Raw genomic sequence first — 20,342 nt, 5'->3', positions numbered from 1 at the left:
TATGCTTTTTACAGCATTCTCAGGGTTAGAAACATCACCCAGTAAAACTTTTCACCAACTTTATACTTCATCTTCTCTGTATCAAAAATCTCCATCAAGAATTCATCTTCATTTCAAGCTACCTACTTAATTCAAACCCCAAGATAAGAGCAAAAGATCACAGGACGTTGAAAAAGAAAAAAAGAAAAAAACCCAGAAGTCTGAATTTCACCTTTATTTTCTTTCCTGAGGCAAATGAACATACTATTTTAACAGTGTGTTCAACAGAAGTCTATGCCTCATGAGATTCTGTTTCACACAGCTACTTATGGGTTAAGAGCCAGTGGCAAAACCAGTATCACAGGTATTTATAATTTTCAGAATGTTCTAAAAATGCAAACTTCTAAGAGATTCTCTTTAGTACTTATGATTACAATATAGCCTTTTATAATCTTGTGCACATGTGCTATCACTCTGGGAACTAGTCACAACACTTCAGAAGCTCAAATATGTTTAGCTATATCCACAATTGTGTTCCTTTCCATCCTTTAAGAATTCAACAGAATTAGTACCTGGGTAAGTGGGTTAGGGGTAGGCAGGAGTCCACCACCAGGCAGAAGACCTGCCACTGCATTAGCTGGTGCCAACAGAGACAAAGCCTTAGTCTCATCAGGAATAACTCCTGCAGGGAAACATCCTTGCATTAGAACATACTCTTTTCCAAGACAGAAAACACACAAAAACACCCAGAAAATGTCTCCCTGATACACCACCTGAGTTTGTTGAAAGTACTTATGTTCGCTAAAATATAAAGCTTGATTTCTATGATTATTTATCATTAATTTTATGTCAGAATGAAACTTCAATGTGTGAAAATTTGTTTCCTTTTTCTCTACAAATGGTTAAGTTTCTAGAGTAAAAAAAAAATAGCACAATACACACTACTTTTTTGTTAACACTGCCAAGATTTCATCACCTGTACTCGATTTTTAAGTCATGAACCAAACGTAAGCAAGCACAGTCGGTTCTCCAGGGGTGTGCTCTCAACTTTCAAAAGCTGTTTTATGAACAACGACTCGTGTCGGCTGCTTCACTATAAAGCACACAGAAAAATCAAGATACACAAGACAAAAAAAGTTTGATTTAGGGGTTAATAATATGGTACAGTTACTATGATTTTCTTTTACACCTACCATACAAATTTCGTAAAAATTAAGAGAAGAAAAGTATGTAAAGGAAATATTCTGTTGGAATCAAGGGTAGGGCTTTTGCTGACTCATGAAAACGAACATGAACGTTTCTGAAGGTCTCTGAATACACACGGGATGTGTGTGTGGGAGTGAGTGAGAGAGAAAGAGAGAGAATAGGTAAAACAACATGGCACATTCCTTACCTGTACAGTAAAATGCTCTATGTTCCAACATGTGCCATGCTAACCATACCAAAAAATGCTGCTATACAGTGTCAGTTCAAAAGCTAACTTAGCCAAACTCCTAAAGCCAAAAACGACATGTGTGTCTGTTTTTAAAGCCTAATCTGTGTATTCAGATAAAAACTAAGGGTCCTAAGACAAATATTTATGCAGACAATTTAAATTCTATCCAACAGCAAAAGCCCTATACAGATGGATTAAGCTGTTAATGTGCCCAAGCCCCCAAAATGAGAGTTCAATAATACAATTAAACTACATATTTGTAAATACCAGTAGTATTTCTGTAATACATATTAAGAAACTGCATCTCATCATAAAACATACAATATGTACAGGGCACTTAAGAGAAACTGGATAAGCTGCAGAAGAAAACTGTTGGGTGGTATTTTCAGCAGGGCCTGGTATATAGTTCAGGCTGAACCAGGGAAAAGAACTGTAAAACACAACAACAAAAAAGAAAAACCACTGTTAAATAAAGGTAATGGTTCCTTCCACCTATACTGAGAAGTGCCGATAATATAAACAAATGTATACTACACAGCACTGTTATCTTGCTTGTGTCAGAGCTGTCATCAATTTAGATACCAAGAGTTATGGAGGGGGAGTGGGGAGAAGATCATTTAGATATAGGGCAGTAATGCATTAATATTAACAAACCTTCACAGATTATGGGATAATTTTGCATGCAAAATTATGTCTCAAGAGGATAATATTACTTATCAACATCTTACTCAAATTAGTGCATTTGCAACATTTCTGGCAAACTAAAATCCTCTTGAATTTATTGTGAGACACCTGATAGAAGATCTGCATCCATTAAAAAAAAAGTCATGCATCTGATCCTCTGATTTAAAAAAAGACTATTTAAAAATAAAACTACAATTTAAAAATAGCAATGAGGCCCCTCACCAGTTAATTTTCATGCGTCAAGAGTATTTTTTTTACTGCTGCTTTGATAGAACCATGAAATACTGCATGAATGTGTAGAAATGAAAGAAAAAGAAACAGACAAAAGAAACAAACATTAACCAAGGAACCTAAATCACCCCCAAATCCATTACTATTAAGAGTTCCTTCCAAATCCAGCCATCTCAGTTTTTACCAATTAAGACTATTCCTTACCGTAGACTTTGTGTCTATTGTTCTAAAACGCTGACCAAGAACCAACACCAAAGTCTAAGAGCTAAAACTAGGGTGAATGGTGACAAAGGGATTGAATACATCAGTTATTTAGTGGAGATAACATTAATACAGCATACCATACCAGAAAGTAAATACAGCAAAAACAGATTCTGGAACTAACTATTTCTGTTAATTCTACATATACATCCGAGTATATCACTTTCAAAACAGATCCAGAAAAATTACTACAGCCTACAAATATTTATGAAAGCCAGTTATATGATATACTGTATTATGTTCAGGCCTTGGGAACTATGACATAATACTTAGCCAATAAAATACTTTAAATTTAAAGGCTAATGCTTTGCACATTACTCACATATTTGACCCTTGTTCGAAAAACTATGATCTATATATTACTTATCCTAAATGTGAATTCTGTAAATTTTCTCTTGGAGGTAAGTCTTATCCTACAAGAGGCACAGTGATATAAGAAATTGCTTAATCACAACACAGTAAGTCAAACGTTTATCAGCATATATATTTTAAAACCTTAAACTGGGCTCACACACTTTAATACCAAGGAGATAGACGTACGGTTATTATACAGCATGCCTTATCCCATCTACAAATGCAATTTAATTTCTTTAGAAAACCAGAGAAGCAATTTTTCTAAGTTTTAAGAATTAGACATTTCACAACGTTTATAAGGTATGGGGTAAATGTTCACATCGATATTCAAAGATCTGAGATAGCATCTAAAGTTAACAACATCACGATTCCACTTCCACTGACCGGTTCATTAAGGAAAGGGGAAAGCATTAAATCCTGGTCAGTATATATGTTAAATTAACTTCAAATCCAGTGATTTTATCATATTCAGTGATTTCTTTGATCAGAATTTATAGTTACCAAAAAGCAAATAAAGTAGCAGTACATCGGGAACAAATTAATTATAAAATATGCCTTAAAAAGTTTTACAAAATTGAATTAAAATAGTGCTGTCTTGTCACAGTGGCTATTTTAGATCCAAAAACCCTGCTCATTATTTTTCTGTCAAATTACTTTAACATAAGCCTAAAATGTAAAAAGAGAGAAAATGTAGTTAACAAATGGTTACACCAGGAAAACACTTGGGGACTTGAGTGCTCGCTGGCCTTTAGTTAATGTCTAGAATCCCCTGTGGCTGCAGAGGACCCACTGTTTTTCAGTCATCTGGAAGAGTTTTGCATTTGCCTTCTCCACTACAAAAATCACACACACAAATAACAGAGAGAAGAATTTATTATTTAGAGATATTCTAGAAAATATAGCATGAATGAACAAGAAAATCTGGCATAAAAACAAAACACCCAGTGCCCATCTGGCACCTAAGCTATAGGAAATTTTAGACTTTCATAAAAACCAAATCATTGCAACCCTTGGTATACTGGAACTCAACATGGGAATTTTTTTTTAAGTTATCAATGAGAGGAAGCACTAAGGACATAAAACTCACCTAGTCGTTTCTTCGAAACAGAAATAACATGCATTTATTTGAAGGTTTCTGTGTAAATATGCATGGAGTGAACCATTCACCTTCAGGACTTTTTCATAAAACTCAAACGTTAAATTAACTAAATAGATGTATCTTAAGAAAATAGAATAAGGGACACAGTTTTAATGAACTTAAAAATGTTTCCAAAGAATGCAAAAGGTTAAATATCTTATAAAAACAAATCTGATTTCTAATTTTTAGGATTTAAAAAAATCTGCAAGTAAAAATAGGGACCACAGTATAACAAGGGTTTCAAAATGTTAATAGCTTAGGTTTTTAACATGCTACTAACGCTCACTCTAAAACTATACTGAGGTAGATGGTCATCATAGGATGCCCAGATAGGTAGTTAAACAAAGCACAAACCTTCTGCATATGGTACGACTATCAAAGCTCTGTCAACGAACACAGTGTTTGTCAGATGCTGAGCCACAACTGCTGAGTCGGGATCATGGAACTTAACAAAGCAGACACGAGATGAGACAGGCAAAGGTGAATCACTAAAAAATAAACAAATAACATCAAAAAAGAGAAAAATAATATCAGGTAAAACACAAGCGTATGATTCAAAAACCAATACTTCTATTCCAAAAGTAAAACAGGCAGATAAAAATACATAACTGTACATATATTAGTTTAGTTAACCAGTTCAAAAGAAAACGACAATTCAAATAAAGGACTACCCACTGAGCTAGTGTAGCAAACTGCACGTAGACAAAAACAATCACTGTTTAAATTTACAGTGTATCAAGTTAAAAACAGTTTGAAACTAAACTCTCAGACTTCCAGCAGACCACAAAAATGTCAATGCTTTTTTTCATAATACCAGTACCAGCTATTTTAAAATGCAGATAACAAGAAATTATTTTTGGCTTAGAAAACTTTTCACTATAGCTGAATTTTCAGAATAAAAAACGTGAAGAATTTTCCACTTCAGGGACAAAAGAATATTGTGGGGAAGTGCATCTACTGACAGTCAGTCAGTTTTCTTGACCTGACTACTAAATGCCCTGCCCTCTTTCACCTCTGGCATATTATAACTCCCAGGCATTATAAATAATCAAGGCTTTCTTGTGTAGAGTACTTTCAGAGAGGAAAAAAAAATTAAGCACACATGGGGACAGTACTCCACTCCTGCTACTACCACGCATAATTTCCATAACCAAGAGCCACTTCCCTCAGCACACTGCCTTCTCAGGTAAAACAAAACCAAGTGCTAAAGAGCGAGTGATGGCAGTGTAAGTGGGACAGATGAGGCAGGGAGCAGAGTTTTTGTCGTTTTTTTTCTTTACATATGGGGTGGTTCAAACTTCTGTCAAGAAATTCTCTGTGAAAGGGAAAGATTAAACAAATAAAGGCATGGGGTTGCTCCCTAAGCCCAAACCAAAAGTTATTTGAAAACCCATGCCCTCAGGCAGTAGTAATCACATCATCCCTGGTTATACATTGAAATCATCTTGGAAAAAAATTATGTAGGCGCTGCACTCCACATCAATTAAATCAAGATCTCTGATGAATGAAGTACTGAGTGGCTCCTCTTCCTGTATTTTAATTCTCCCTGACAAGTGTAACATGCACCCAGGGTAAAGAACCACTGCTTTATTATAACGTCAATTACATCTTAAGACTCAATAACGAAAAGGGAAATCCTACAACATATTTCAACGTGACTAGAATGGAGCTTCTTGTTAACTTTTCTAATAAATGAGATGTTCCAGTACACATAAAAATCTAATTACATCAGGTTTGGTTACACTAGGTATTACAGACACAGTATTTGTTGTTGAAAAGAAAATTTCCTCATAATTTGGGCACTAACATGAAAATAAAAACTTTGGGGCCAGCCCAGTGGCGCAACAGCTAAGTTCACACGTTCTGCTTTGGCAGCCCAGGGTTCCCCGGTTTGGATCCCGGGTGTGGACATGGTACCACTTGGCAAAGCCATGCTGTGGTAGGCGTCCCACATATAAAGTAGAGGAAGATGGGCACGGATGTGAGCTCAGGGCCAGGTTTCCTCAGCAAAAAGAGGAGAATTGGCAGAAAGCAGTTAGCTCAGGGTTCATCTTCCTCAAAAAATAAAAATAAATAAAAAACAAAACACTTCTTATGTTGAGGACTACACGAAACTATCTATATAATCTAAGAACTCAAACTCTATAATTTATGTTAGAACTTCTAATATGTTTCCCTAAAGGCATCACCCATACTAAGCACAGATCCTAATCTAAGTTCAAAGCAAAGTTGACAATACATGCTAACGGAATTTCAGCCATCTTACTGCTAAATGTTTCTGAAAAGACAGCATTTTTTAAAGGGAAGCACTACGGATCTAGGGTCTAAACTTTAACCATTTGCACCCCGAATAGTGGAAAAGAATGCCTTTTTTAGCAGTTTCAGTACTAACGTTGTAACACTCTGTATTTCTTTTCTGACAGCCATATTTTTACCACTAAATGAAAAACCTCTTAAAATACCACTATCATTTTATGTTAACACCTAACAGAATGCCTTGGGAAGTAACAGGCACTCAAATTTCTTAAAAGGTCACCTCTACCATTTCTTTGACACTATCTATTGTCATCTGACTAAAAGAAAAATCACTAACAAATATTAGGTTCTTAAAGAATATAAACATAACAGTTCTTTTTAAAAAATGAGAAAGTACTGCCTGTGTGCTCACAGTGTACTTCCTTCCATTTACTTGGTCATCTTAAAATGATTCATATTTTTTCTACCCACTCATGTCACAGGAGTGCAGCAACTATTACTTTGGCTGTATCAAACCTGTAAGCAGTTGTGAGGTAAAGATTAATATATGAATAATTTAAATACCATGGAAAAGACAGCCTCAATAAGACAACTCAGAAAGGCAAATAATGCATCTTTCCCCACTTAAAATGCTCCTGTGTAAAAACATCACTATTTGGCCTCACAATTATATTCTTATACTTTCTCAGTTAAGATTAATAAAAAACATGTTAATATAAGATAGAGGACTGATGCCTAAAATTAATTTTCACACCCTAGAATTCTGTGCAAGTACCACGTCTAAAAACATACTTGTGTTTACTCCTTTAGTATAGTATATTTTCAAAATTAACATAGACGAGGCAGGGCAGTTGAAAAGAACAGATGTGAGATGGGGAAAAGTGAGCCAATGATGCTTGTGCCCTTTACCTAATGTTTCCTAAAGTGTCCTTAGTCTAAGGGTTGTTTCAGAATCTTCTGGGGGTGCACATAAAAAATTCAGATTTCTGTTGTCCATCTCATGCCCAGAGAGTCTGAGAATCCTTTTTATAAGAGGGCTCTGAGTCTCAACAAGATCCCCAGTTGACATTTGTGCCCACTGAAGTATGAGAATTTCTGGTTTAGGCCATGGATATCATTCTTTCAACTCCTACCTTAATACTGTGCTAACCATTTCCGAGCGGAGAATTTTGAGCTTATAAACAAAGGGAATCTCCTAAGCCCCTCAAAATAGCAGGTGTGTGACAAAAGTAATATGCACCTGAAAACTTGACTCTGTTGACCTCACATGCCCCCTCTTTCACTGTGTTCTTATTCATTTCTAAAGAAATATAGGAAAGTGCTGTATTTAGTAAAAAAAAATTTTTAAAGTAAACTAAGTTCTCTCCCTTATCTAACTATACTGTTACTTATATAATCATCAAAGTATCTATTTTTGGTCACTGAAATAATTACTTAATCCATTATTTAAATAACAAATTTAAATTTATCTGCAGTGTTACAGTAGCCTTCAGTTACTGTGTAACTCTGACACAAGTTTCACAGGGTTCATTACCAGATGAACACTCCAGTTAGTCTCCATTCTGAAATTCCACTGAAACCAAACTAGTTCTGACACTGGGAGAGTGGCTTGGGCGTACAGAACAACCTATGCGAATGTCAGTTCAGCCATTCGTAAAATAGGGTAAAATACATTCTTCCTCTGGATTTGTAAGGACTGATTAAGGTAAAATAGGAAATCATCTAGCATACAATAGACACTCAAACAATGCTGAATGTCCAACGTGCGTTTCAGGAACCACTAGAATCAAAGTAACTGTTTTTCTTCTAAAGAGAACAGGGGCCAGGCCGGTTGCATAGTGGTTAAGTCACACGCTTTACTTTGGAGGCCTGAGGTTTGCAGGTTCGGATCCCGGCACAGACCTAGCACCCCTCATCAAGCCATGCTGTGGCGGCATCCCATATAAATTAAAGGAAGACCGGCACAGATGTTAGCTCACTGACAATCTTCCTCAAGCAAAAAGAGTAAGATTGGCAACATGTTAGCACAGGGGCAATCTTCCTCACACAAAAAACAAACAGACAAAATAAAAAGAGAGAATAAATGAGGGGAACACTGACAGACGCTTTCAAACAGCTCTAGGGCTGACATACTGAAGAGACAGAATATTATGTCTTGTGAAGACAGACAGTATTATCAGTGGATGAAATTACAGGCCAGCAATTTTCAGCTGAAAAGAACCAAGAGATAGATGGATCCAATAATGAAAAAAGGGGAGAAATCTTGAGGAGGTTGTCACTGAAATGCTTGGCATAATCCCAGGTCCTATGATTTTCTTCCCTCAAAACAGGCATTTAGAACTGAAACGAGTTTCAGTAGGTGTGGGCTGGGGCTCCGTTATACATGTACTTTAAACATTACCCCCCAGGTTAATGTTGATGACCTCAAGGAATCTCAGATTCTAGAAGAGGGAAGAAGTTAAACTTAACCTGTCAGTTTGTGGCAAGCACTATAGAGAAAAACAAACCAGTTAAGTTCAATAGAGAAGGAAGGGAGCAGGGGTGCTGTATTTTTATATAGAGCGATCAGGGAAGGCTTCTCTCATTACTGACGTTTGAGTAACCAAAGAAACTAAGCATGTCATGGGCCTATCTAAGAGAAAAGAGTTCCAGGTGGATATCAACGCCTTTTGAGGGGAAAAAAATATACACACACAGAACCCATAAAAAATCAAGTGGCAAATGTGTTCACAATAGTCAGAATGTTATGTAATCTGAGCCATTCAATCTTATTCTCTGAGTAAGAGAAAAATTTTTGGAATAGTTTTGGAATGATGAATCCTTTTGGACTACTAGGATTCCACAGCTCATTATTCCTAGCAAGCTACTGCTGAAAGCTGTGACAAGCTTAAAGAAATTTCAGCAAAGTGTTTTCAAATTGTGTAGATCAGGTTAGCTGAGACTTAAATTAGTTTGAAAAAAAAAAAAAAAGAAAGAAGAAAAAAATCAACATTAAATGAACAAAAGTAAGCTTCTACATATCTCTATTCAAATCAGTAAGGCCACTAATGTAATATAACATTCACTATATCACAACCTTGTACATTTTCAGAAGAGAATGATTTGTACATGGTGAGTCAAAGACCCAAACTGTGTCAATATTTCTCTCTTCCTCCAAATAGAGGGAAAGGAATCCTTTTAAAGCATAGCACCCCCAGATCATGCTTTCTGGTACATATCAGCTATTCTGGTTATGATGGAGCTACTCCTTTGACTACAAAGCAAAAAAGCCAGACTCTGGTCCACCATGATCCCTCTAAGATACCAACCATGCACTAGGTAAAAGAGGAACCAGTAAACTGCCTACACCTCTCTTCCTCATCTTCTTGTAAACACATCATAAAAAGAGCATCTTCAAAATAAACAAAGAGTTTTAAAGTCTAACTATAACGAAGTTCTTAATAACTTGCGAGACTGGAATTATTTCATAAAACAACATCTCAAATACTTTGAGAAATAACATGATTACAATAATCCACTAAGTCTGACTTCCTGCCATTTTACTGTTAATTTTAATAACTTACTAAAAAGTATGTTGTGAGAAAAGTGAATAACAGTAAAATTTCTATTTCTGTATGTTCATATTATGAAAGCTATCTGTCCTCCATTACCAAAGCAAGTCAAGTTTCTGTTCAAAATAACTACAACAAAAACATGTTTGTTCCCAGAATTCTACACTTCATACAAATCAATTGTGAAAAATCAGCATGCATATTCTCCTAAAAATTAAACACAACACAACAATTTGAAAACACTAAGAACCATTTGAAAATATTTTAAGTAGAAAGTGATGAAATATGGTAATACTTAATACCACAGTATGATCAACCGCTATTATTTTAGAGTAGCAATGTACATAAATTAATGTTTATTACATCCACAACAGTGGATTCCTCGAGGATTCCAATTTCCTGTTTAGTATTGAAGTGACATCATAAATCTCTCCATGGACAGTGGGTACTGAGTGTCTACTGACAGTAACATCTGAATTCTCACTCTTTCCAAAGAGCGGTCTTATTATTTCAAATGTTTGTTCTAATATTTAACACATCTTATCTTACCTCATAGCTTCTTTAAATTACTTTTTCTTTACAATTAATCCACTCGTTTATTACTTTTCCGATAATAATAAATGTGAGACAACAGGAGAAAAACAAAAAGCGATACACTCTAAATTAAAAAATGTAACATTCTATAAAATTCCTTCTCAAGAACAATTGTGAAATACCATACATGTGTACATTATTTAAATAAAGGAAACCCTAAGTTTCAGCTATAACTCGTTCTTGTTATTGTAAAAACTAAGTATTCAGGCTCACTGAATTATGTCTATCAAAGAGTACCGACTGTCAATTATATTCCCTAGACCAGAATCACTCAACGGCAATACTTTGCAGCAAGTGAACAGCCGCCTACAAAATTCAGTGTCAAATAAACATAAGAATGAATAACTGTTACTTTTCAAAGAACTCAAACACTTGATTTTTTAAAGACAAGACTGACCTACGTCAAAATACGTAAAGTGCAGTGTGCCTTGCTTTAAGCGCTCAAACATCGACCACGTCGGCACCAGCTTCGGGGAAGCGCTCCCGAGGGGAGGCGCCGGCGTCTCCTGACCCCCACGGCCCGCCCAGCCTCGCGGCCTCGGCGGCAGGCCCACCACGCAGCTCCGGGCCTCGGGAAACGCCCCAGCCCGCGGCCCCGCGCGGCCAGGCCCGGCCCCCGGGAGGCGCAGAGCGCATGGAGGGCGCTACTCACTCGGGCGGGAAGAGGCGCAGTTCGTCGATCTTGCCTAGGAAACCGAAGAGGGTCCGCATCTGCTCAGAGCTGGCGCTCGGGGAGACATTAGTCACCTGGATCACCTCGGTGCCGCCGCCGCCGCCGCCGCCAGGCCCGCCGCTGGGGCCCGGGCCCGCCGTGCTGGGGACGACGGTGGTGTTGCTCATGGCGCTGCTCGCCTTCTCGCTCCTGCTTTAACACATCAAACACACAACAAACAGTGAAAAGGAGGGGGAGAGGAACCGGTTCGCCGGAGAGGAGACAGGAAGCAGTCCGAGGCCACAGCCGCCGCCGCCACCGCCGTTTCTCCGCCCCGCCGCTCCAGGAGAAGAGAGCGCGCGAGCTCGAGGCCCGAGAAAACAAACGGCCGCCCCCCTCGCCGCCCAGCTCCGCGCCCGCGGGCCCGGGCCCCACAATGCCTTGCGGCGCGCGGGCGCGTCCCCGCCGCTCCGCCCTGCGCAGGCGCAGTAGGCCCCGCCCGCCGCCAGGACACGCGGGGAGCCGTGGTGGCCCTGTGCCGAGGCTCCGTCTTCTTTTTAGAAGAGAAAGTGGAAGGTATTAACCGTTTTTCTAAGCCAGCATTCATTCCCCTGTAAAAACTGCACGCTTAAGCAACTATTCTTATTAAAAAAGGCCCACGATATTTATTTCTTTTAGTATCATATACAAATCTGTCCAGTTACTGATGAAATTTCCACCCTAGCTACCAAGATTTTGCTCCCCTCCACTATAACATTTTCTGAATCTTTACATACATTTTGGTAATAATAAATTTGTAACAATTTGCTTTGTCGCTAAAACCTGTAAAAAACATTTTAATGTCACACTTACTAGTACTTTATAGCTAATTTTATTTCACAAGTTGACTTTTTAAAAGCACATTTCACAGTACCTAAATATATTCAAGAATATGATCTGCAATTTCTGCAGGAAAACTTACTTTACATGCATATTCTTGCTTAAAATAATTTTGAAGCTTTTGACTACAAAAAGAGGATTAATTTTTCAACCTCATCTGAACTTTCTCCCACTTTCATCCAGTTATCCAATGAATGACTCGTAGTTCCCCCACATCTGACAAATCTTTCATTTCACTGTGCCTTTATACAAATTACTGACAACCTCCCTCATGTTATCCAAGTACTATCCACTGTAAGGCCTTCCTTCCACTGTCACAACTTCTGTAAGCAGAGTTTGAGCTTCCTCTTCTCTACTAACCAATATAGGATTCATACACAGTTTTTGTTACATTGACATGTATCCCACTCCAAAGCTGTGAGTTTTCTGGGTCAGTTTAGGACCTAGCACAATGTCTGGCACATAGGCAATGCCCAAAAAATATGCTGAACATGTGCGCACAAATATGCCTTAATGACAATGCCATTTCTTCTAAGACAATTGTTAAATAATTTAACTTGACCCTGAATATTTTTGGAGGCTAAAACCTGAGGCCTTACAGAATATTTTTATTAGTAAATAGCTCTATGGAATAATGCAGTCAAGAGTGTAATTTGTGAGAGATTAGAACACAAAATTGTTGAGATTTGGATGGAGAGCCAATTGGCCAGGTTTACTACTAGTGATGTCACTTCTGCTAGTTCTTATACAGAAGAGAGATGGGTTGGTTGAATGTCAGCCTCAGCAAAATTATAAATTACAACTACTTGCATGCCAATCATAAATGTGTATCTTTGAATATAAAAAATGGCAGGTAGTTTATCTTCTCATTTTGAATCAGGCTTATGTAACCACCAATTATAGATTCTTAACAATTTGGTAAAGTTAATTCTTCTATCAGGATCCACAAAATGGAGGCCACCCCCATGGCCTGGCCCACATCACAAATTTAAACCTAAGTCAGCCTGAACTTACGGGGGGAAACACCTGTCAAGAACACCTAACATACACCAATCCCAATCCTCCAACTCAGTTTTAGCTACCTTACCTTACCCTAGAAAACAGGACCTGCTAGCCTTAGAAGGAAATCACCCGCCTCCTGGCCAATCATGCCATTTCTGCATTGCCTCTTCTTTTTTTTCTTTTTTTGAGAAACATTAGCTTTGAGCTAAAATCTGCTGCCAATCCTCCTCTTTTTGCTGAGGAAGACTGGCCCTGAGCTAACATGCGTGCCCGTCTTCCTCTACTTTATATGCGGGACACCTGCCACAGCATGGCTTGCCATGTGGTGCCATGTCTGCACCCAAGATCCGAACCGGCGAACCTGGAAGTGGAACGTGCACACTTAAGCGCTGCGCCACGGGGCCAGCCCCTGCATTGCCTCTTCTAACAATCCATAAAACTCCCTCTTGCTGGGAATCTCTGAGGAAGATTGCTCCACCGCTTGTGAGACACTGCACTCTCCCCGTCTATGGACTGTCTTCCCTTGAATAAAGAACATCAAACTTGTTACTAAATTGTTTTAGTTTTGTCATTTGACAAGTTCCACACTTACTAAGAGGGCTTATGATGTGCCAAGCATGCTACAATGTTCTACTATAAAAGCTCAAATAAAACAAGGGCAGGAACAGCTCATACCTTCTTTTTTTAAATATTAACATCTATTTATACTCTGTGGTGGATACACAGAAATCTTTTATATTATTCTATGCTTTTCTATATGTTTGACATATTTCCTAATTAAAGCTACACATTCCAACCAAAGAAAAAGATAGTTCTGTAGTAAAATAAAATCATTTAAATCATCAGAAGCCACTTTATGTATACTAACTTACTGAACATATAAATAGATGGCGTTTCCATATGGAGAAACAAAGGGGCAAAAAAGAATCTTATTCTAATAAGGAGTATTTTTGAATATTTTCAAATCATCCAGCAGCTAGGAAAAATACTGCACTTAGAGCCAGAAGACTGGATTAACAGACTCCCCTGTCATTTATTATTGTGATCTGAGGAAGTTCCACTTCACTTGTAAGAGCTACTCCAGTCAGGAGCTGACTGAGGAGCTGCAGCACAACTGTGAAGAGCCTCTAGGTCTAAACAGATTCAATAACTAACTGCCTTGTGTTGTTATTGTCTGTTTCCCGCAGAAATCAAATAGCCAAAGGCAAATAAATATCTCAAAACAAGTAACAAATAGATACGATCTATACTAGTTTTAAATCACTTCAGATTTGTTTAGGCTCCTAATTAAATAAGATTATAAGAAGTACAGAATCTGGAGACAGGTATCATGCGTGTCTTAATTACTTTAACCCCAGTATCATAAGAGGCTCTTACAAAACTCCCCAATTCTTTCAAATATTATGCACCTACTATGTTCCGGGGTTTTCTTAGTCACTGGAAATACAGCAGAGAAAAGATAGCAATGTCCCTGATCTCATGAAACTTTACGTCTAGTGCGGCAAACTCTCAATAAACAAACTAAAAGGTGTAAGGGAGTAACGTGCTGTGATGAAAATAAACCAGGATAGGAGACGTGGGAGAAGGTGTTATCTGAAGTGAGACTTTAAGAAATGGAGGAAGCAAGCAATTTGATTTTCCAGGGGAAGGGCAATCTAAGCAGAGGAAACAGCAAATTAGAAAGTTCCTGAGGGTAAGAACAATTTGGAAGCTTTCAAGAAAAGTAGGAAAACCTTTCTTTGCTGAATGAATGCTGTTCAGTTTATACATCTGAGAGACTTATAAGGAGACCCTGTCACTATCATGTAGAAAGTGAAGCGGAAGACGCGCACAGGAAGAGTCACAGCTCCTCTTCCCGAGTGGGTTAGGGAAGGCTTCCAGTTACATCTGAATGATAAACATTACCAGTCTTACTAAGGGTTAAGGCTATGTCCAATCCAAAGCGAAAAGTAAGCTGTCACTTGGCCTATATAGTCATATTATGGTCTATATAGTCATATTTGGCCAATATATGCATGTTGTAGTGCATGATTTCTGATAGGCTTCTGAAATATAGAAAATAACTTATAGGCTCCCCATAATAGGGCCTTATTGCTTATAGGTGGGGAACCACCACCACCACACTGCTAAAAAAATTTAAACTGGTGTGTGATATTGGCAGGAAAGTCAGTCAAAGAAAATTAGAAAATAATGCTTTATGCAAATCCTCAAAAACAATCCCAAGCCTCTCATCATGATGGACAAGCTTTAGGTCTTTCCAGTTCCAAGCTTCTAAAAGAGCTCATGTATAAAAGAAACTAGATCCCTATCTTATACCACTCACAAAAATTAACTCAAAATGGATTAAAGACTTAAATGTAAGAGCTGAAACCATAAAACTCCTAGAAGAAAACATAGGAAAAAAGCTCCTTGAAATGGGACTTGGCAATAATTTTTTGGATATGACATCAAAAGCACAAGCAACAAAATAAAAAATAAACAAGTGGGACTACATCAAACTAAAAAGCTTCTACACAGCAAAGGAAACCATGAACAAAATGAAAAGACAAGATATGGAATGGGAAAAAAATATTTGCAAACCATATATACAATAAAGAGTTAATACCCAAAATATACAGAGAATTCACACAACTCAACAGCAAAAACCAAATAATACAGTTGAAAAATGGGCAAAGGACTTCAAAAGACATTTGTCCAAAGAAGATATAGTAACAGGTATATGAAAAGATGCTCAGCATCACTTCTCATTAGGGAAATGCAAATCAAAACCGCAATGAGGTATCACTTCATGCCTGTTAGAATGGCTAGTATCAGAAAGACAAAGGGGCTAGTCCTGGTGGCCTAGTTGGTTAACATTGGCATGCTCTGCTTCGACGGCCTGGGTTTGATCCTGGGAACAGACCCACACGACTTGTCTGTCAGTGGCCATGTTGTGGCAGCGGTTTACATACCAAAAAAAAAAAAAGAGAGGAAGATTGGCAATGTAAGATCGATCTTAGCTCAGGCGACTCTTCCTTACCAAAGGAAAAAAAAAAAAGCCCATAGATAACAAATGCTGGTGAGGATGTGGAGGAAAGGGAACCCTTGTGCACTACTGGTAGTAGTGTAAAGTGGTACAGCCACCATGGAAAAGAGGATGGAGGTTCCTCAAAAAATTAAAAACAGAACTACTATATGATCCAATAATCCCACTTCTGGAAATATATCCAAAGGAAATGAGAACAGTATGTCAAAGAGATATCTGCACCCACATGTTTGTAGCAGCATTATTTACAATAGCCACGATGTAGAAACAACCTAAGTGTCTGTTGACAGACAAATGGATAGAGGTGTTGTGTTATATGTGTATATCTATACAATGTAGTATTATTCAGCCATAAAAAATGAGGAAATCTTGCCACTTGTGACAACATGGATAGACCCTGAGGGCACCCATGCTGAATGAAATAAGTCTCACAGAGAAAGACAAATACGTATGTATGATCTCACTCACATTTGGAATCTAAAAAATAAACAAACCCCCCAACTCACAGAAAAAGAGATCAGATTTGTGGTTACCAGGGAGGGGATGCAGGGGGAGGGGGAATTGGAGGCAGGTGGTCCAGTTACAAGATAAGTGCGTGCTAGGGACGTAATGTACAACATGATGACTATACTGAACACTGCTATATGATACATAGGAAAGTTGTTAAGAGAGTAAATCCTAAGAGTTCTCATCACAAGGAAAAACTTTTTTTTTCTTTTTCTTTTATTTTGTATCTATATGAGATGATGGATATTAACTAAACTTATTGTGGTAATCATTTCATGATATATGTAAATCAAATCATTATGCTGTACACCTTAAACTTACACAGTGCTATATGTCAATTATATCTCAAACTGGGAAAAAAAAGAACACTTGTAATAAAGATATTTTTAAGAAAACAAATCTCATGTCTTTAGATGGAAGCTCTTCAATTAAAAGGCAGAATAGGCACAGGTGCGTACAATCGCTCTACCCGCTGGACGCCATGCCCTCAGTTGGAGAGGCAAGTCACCTCTGTTATTGTTAGCCACCTTTGTTCACACTAATGGAAAAGATGATGGAGTCCTCCAAATTGACACAATTTTGCGAATCTGCACAAGCAGCAGGCCTTTCATCAAATTAGTTGTTAAGCAGTTCTTCCCCTCTAGCAAACACTTTTTTTGAGGACAGGGAAGGCAATGTATTAATCTTTGTATTTCTGATGCCCAACAGTATTATACTGCAACCAAGTCAGCATCTGACAAACACTTACTGAGTAGCATCAATGTGCTAGAGACTTTATAAATGCCTCACATAATCTACTCAACAAAGGCTTGGCAAATGAAGATAGCAATGCATTTATTAGATTTACAGTGAAATTTGAGATAAACAAAGTATTTGCCTATACATTTTTTTCTGTATAACATAGAAAGCAACAAGAAAAATCTAGCAAATAAATTTCTTGCTTACAAATCTGCAACTTTTAAAAAACTTATCTGCAGATCTATTTTAATTTGTATTTCCAATTCTACAAATTAGATAATTGTACTTCTAGTCAATTTCTAATTCTATAAATAATTCTATAAATATTAATATCTGTTTTAAAATCAAAATGGTAAATCCCACTCTCCTTTCCCCTGTTCCATCTAAATGAAAGGGAAAGTTAGCATTAGGGGACTGATAGACAGATGGATGGATGGACACACACCAGGATAGAAAAAAAGTAAAGTTTATTTCCGAATACTTGTTTCATATTGTTCAATTTATACTGTCTATCAATAGCCAGGATTCTATATCTACATTTTAAAATTGACAGCACAAGGTCTATGAACATCTTGAAATTGTAGGCAAAAATTTGTATGTGCCCATTTTTCAAAGCTTTGTTTTTATGATTATGATAGAGGGAACAGTTAGTAGTCTGAGCATTAAGACATTGTTGCCTATATCCATAGGCACAGTATTCTCGGCTAGAGTGTATATGAGTCGCTTGGAAAATCACAGTCAATTTATTTGTAGAGATTTGTTTGGCTTTTTGGATTGAAGGGAGTCAACAAAAATATTTGGATGGGGAAGCTCCAGGTACTAATTACTCAATACTATCCTCTATGTTATATAAGATTAGAATCTCAATTGAGAAAGGCCACTTGAGGGGATGCTTCATAATCTTAAAAAAAAAAAAAGTGAAAAATAAATCCAGTAGAGTTATATGTATCTTTAAGTAAAAAGTCTCAAGCATTTTAATATTAAATAGTTTTCCCCAATCGAGGCATTAGACATTTGCACCATTTGGGCTCCTTTTTTTGGCTACACTGTAAAATTAACTTTCTTTTCATGAAACTTTCTCTTTCCAAAGAGTCTTATAAAACTAGCAAAAACGAAAGTGTACTCAACTCAGTGATAAGAGGATCGAGATTAACCGAATGCTTTTAAAATGACTTTTAATCCTCACAATACTTAAAAGGTGCTACAGTGATTAAGAATGCAGGCATAGAGCTGGGACACGAAGGGGCTTGACCACCAGTTAAGATAACTGTGACCACTGGATTATTACTTTGTGCTTCAATTTCCTCATCTGAAAAATGGGGATAACAGTAATGCCCACTCACCGGGTTGTTGTGAGAATATTAATGCAAACGCTTAGAAAAGATAAATATTAACTACCATTATTATCCCTACTCTACAAATTAAAAATCTTTCATCTTGAAAAATGAATGGTTACCTCAACTGGGTTCCATTTTACACCATCACTTTATTTTAGGCTGGTACCTTGGACTGAATCTATTTCATCATTCACACGAAAGATAGGAATCAGAAGAGTTACTTTACATATTGAGAAGAGTTTCTTATTTAAGATCCTACATTCTAACATAGGTTTGTTTGTGGCATATTAAAAAAAATTATTATAAAGTAATAAATATATAATGTTAAATATCCAAACTATATGAGCAGAAAAAGTAGAAGTCCCCAGTCCACTCCCCATGCATGCTCTCAACTACTATAATAGGTGCTTCCTATAATTAGCCACATGAGTCTCAATTCCCTGTGAAAAATGGGGATAATGACATAAACGTTTTTAAGATTAGAAATATTATGGATATGAAGCACCTAGCACAGAGCCCAGCACACAGGCGCTCAATGCACTCAATAAACAGTATATACCATTATAGGAAAGTCTGTGTTCAACTTCCTCATCTTTCCAATGGATGAATAATAACAATACTTCTGTCTTATCGTAGAGTATTACTGTCAAATGTGAAACCGCTTTGTAAACTGTTAAGTGGTAGTAAACATGTGAAATATACTATTATTAGATGCCCTTTCTCCTTTGAGGCTGCTGCACAGAAACATGACACCAACAGATTTCAGATTTTCATATTCATTTTGATCCTAAAGCAGTACTTTACCAATAGCATGAATAGATAGGTGACAGCTAAACAAAACATTCCCTTTTTGATAAAACACAAATGTTTCACAGAAAATTCTTTCTAGGAAGGCTTCAGTTACTTGTGTACAGTTTTAGAGCAAGAGTATTATTCTTATTTTCAAAAGACACAACAGCACTTATGTTCAATTAATCTCAAATCAACAGTACTGCGACATGGGGCAGAGCAACAGACTCTCAAATGACTAAAGACAGAAAAACAAAGAGAAATATTACTAAGTACACAAAACAATCTGAATCCCTGACACAAGCTTTTCCCCCCCCAACAACTGCCACCCCAGGTGCTTGAAACTATGAACTGCAGTTAGTTTCAAGCCACAATTAGCTCACATTGAAGTCTAAAGCACGTGGAGACACGAATCAAATAATTATTTTGAAGGAGGGAAGAGAGGTGGAAAGGTAACTTTCTAGGAAATGAGGAGTTAAAAGAAAAGCAAAAAGGTCAGCATTTCTAAAATGGAAAATAATCAAATTTGTATTAATGGAAGATAAATTTAGTGATGAGTGCAAAACATCTATCCCTAGAAAGATGAAGAGCAAAGCTGGGTTCACAGATTTGCATTGCAGGGATCAAGTATTTGAATGTTCACTAGTGTTTCAACACTCCAACGACAGTATCTTTCAAATTATTTAAGTGTATGTGTCCGTGATATTTTAAAGGATGGAAAAAAAAATGATGTAGAAAAAATTGTGGACAGTCTTGAAAGTATTCTGCAAGTTAAATTAGCTTTTATCTTAATTGCAATTGTGAGTATAAATATTCCATCTTGAAATTTGAGTATCAAATTTTTTAATAAAAATCTATTGATTGTGATTGTCACCAAACTAGCAAATTATTCATATTTTTCCCCCTTATCAACTTAAGTTGACACTAAAA

General features: G+C 37.2%; 1 protein-coding gene across 3 annotated transcripts in view; it reads right to left on the bottom strand.

Moving 5' to 3' along the window:
* Positions 1–20,342, bottom strand: part of SRSF11 (serine and arginine rich splicing factor 11) — a 43,598-nt gene that overhangs the window by 18,776 nt on the left and 4,480 nt on the right. Inside the window, exons 2-4 of one of the 3 annotated variants that reach the window (XM_046645276.1) lie at positions 11,136–11,345; positions 4,437–4,570; positions 552–661 (exon numbers count right to left, since the gene is read on the bottom strand). In XM_046645276.1, the coding sequence (XP_046501232.1) occupies positions 552–661; positions 4,437–4,570; positions 11,136–11,323 (432 nt within the window). In that variant the 5' untranslated portion in view covers positions 11,324–11,345. Of the gene's footprint in view, positions 1–551; positions 662–4,436; positions 4,571–11,135; positions 11,555–20,342 lie in introns of those variants that run through there. The other 2 variants (XM_046645278.1, XM_046645277.1) reach the window with 2 other exon arrangements.

The sequence above is a fragment of the Equus quagga genome, chromosome 18 (genome assembly GCF_021613505.1).
Source record: "Equus quagga isolate Etosha38 chromosome 18, UCLA_HA_Equagga_1.0, whole genome shotgun sequence".
NCBI classification, from domain to species: domain Eukaryota; kingdom Metazoa; phylum Chordata; class Mammalia; order Perissodactyla; family Equidae; genus Equus; species Equus quagga.
The sequence above is the reverse complement of the archived record's forward strand: the minus strand, read 5'-3'. Positions and strand labels throughout refer to the sequence as shown.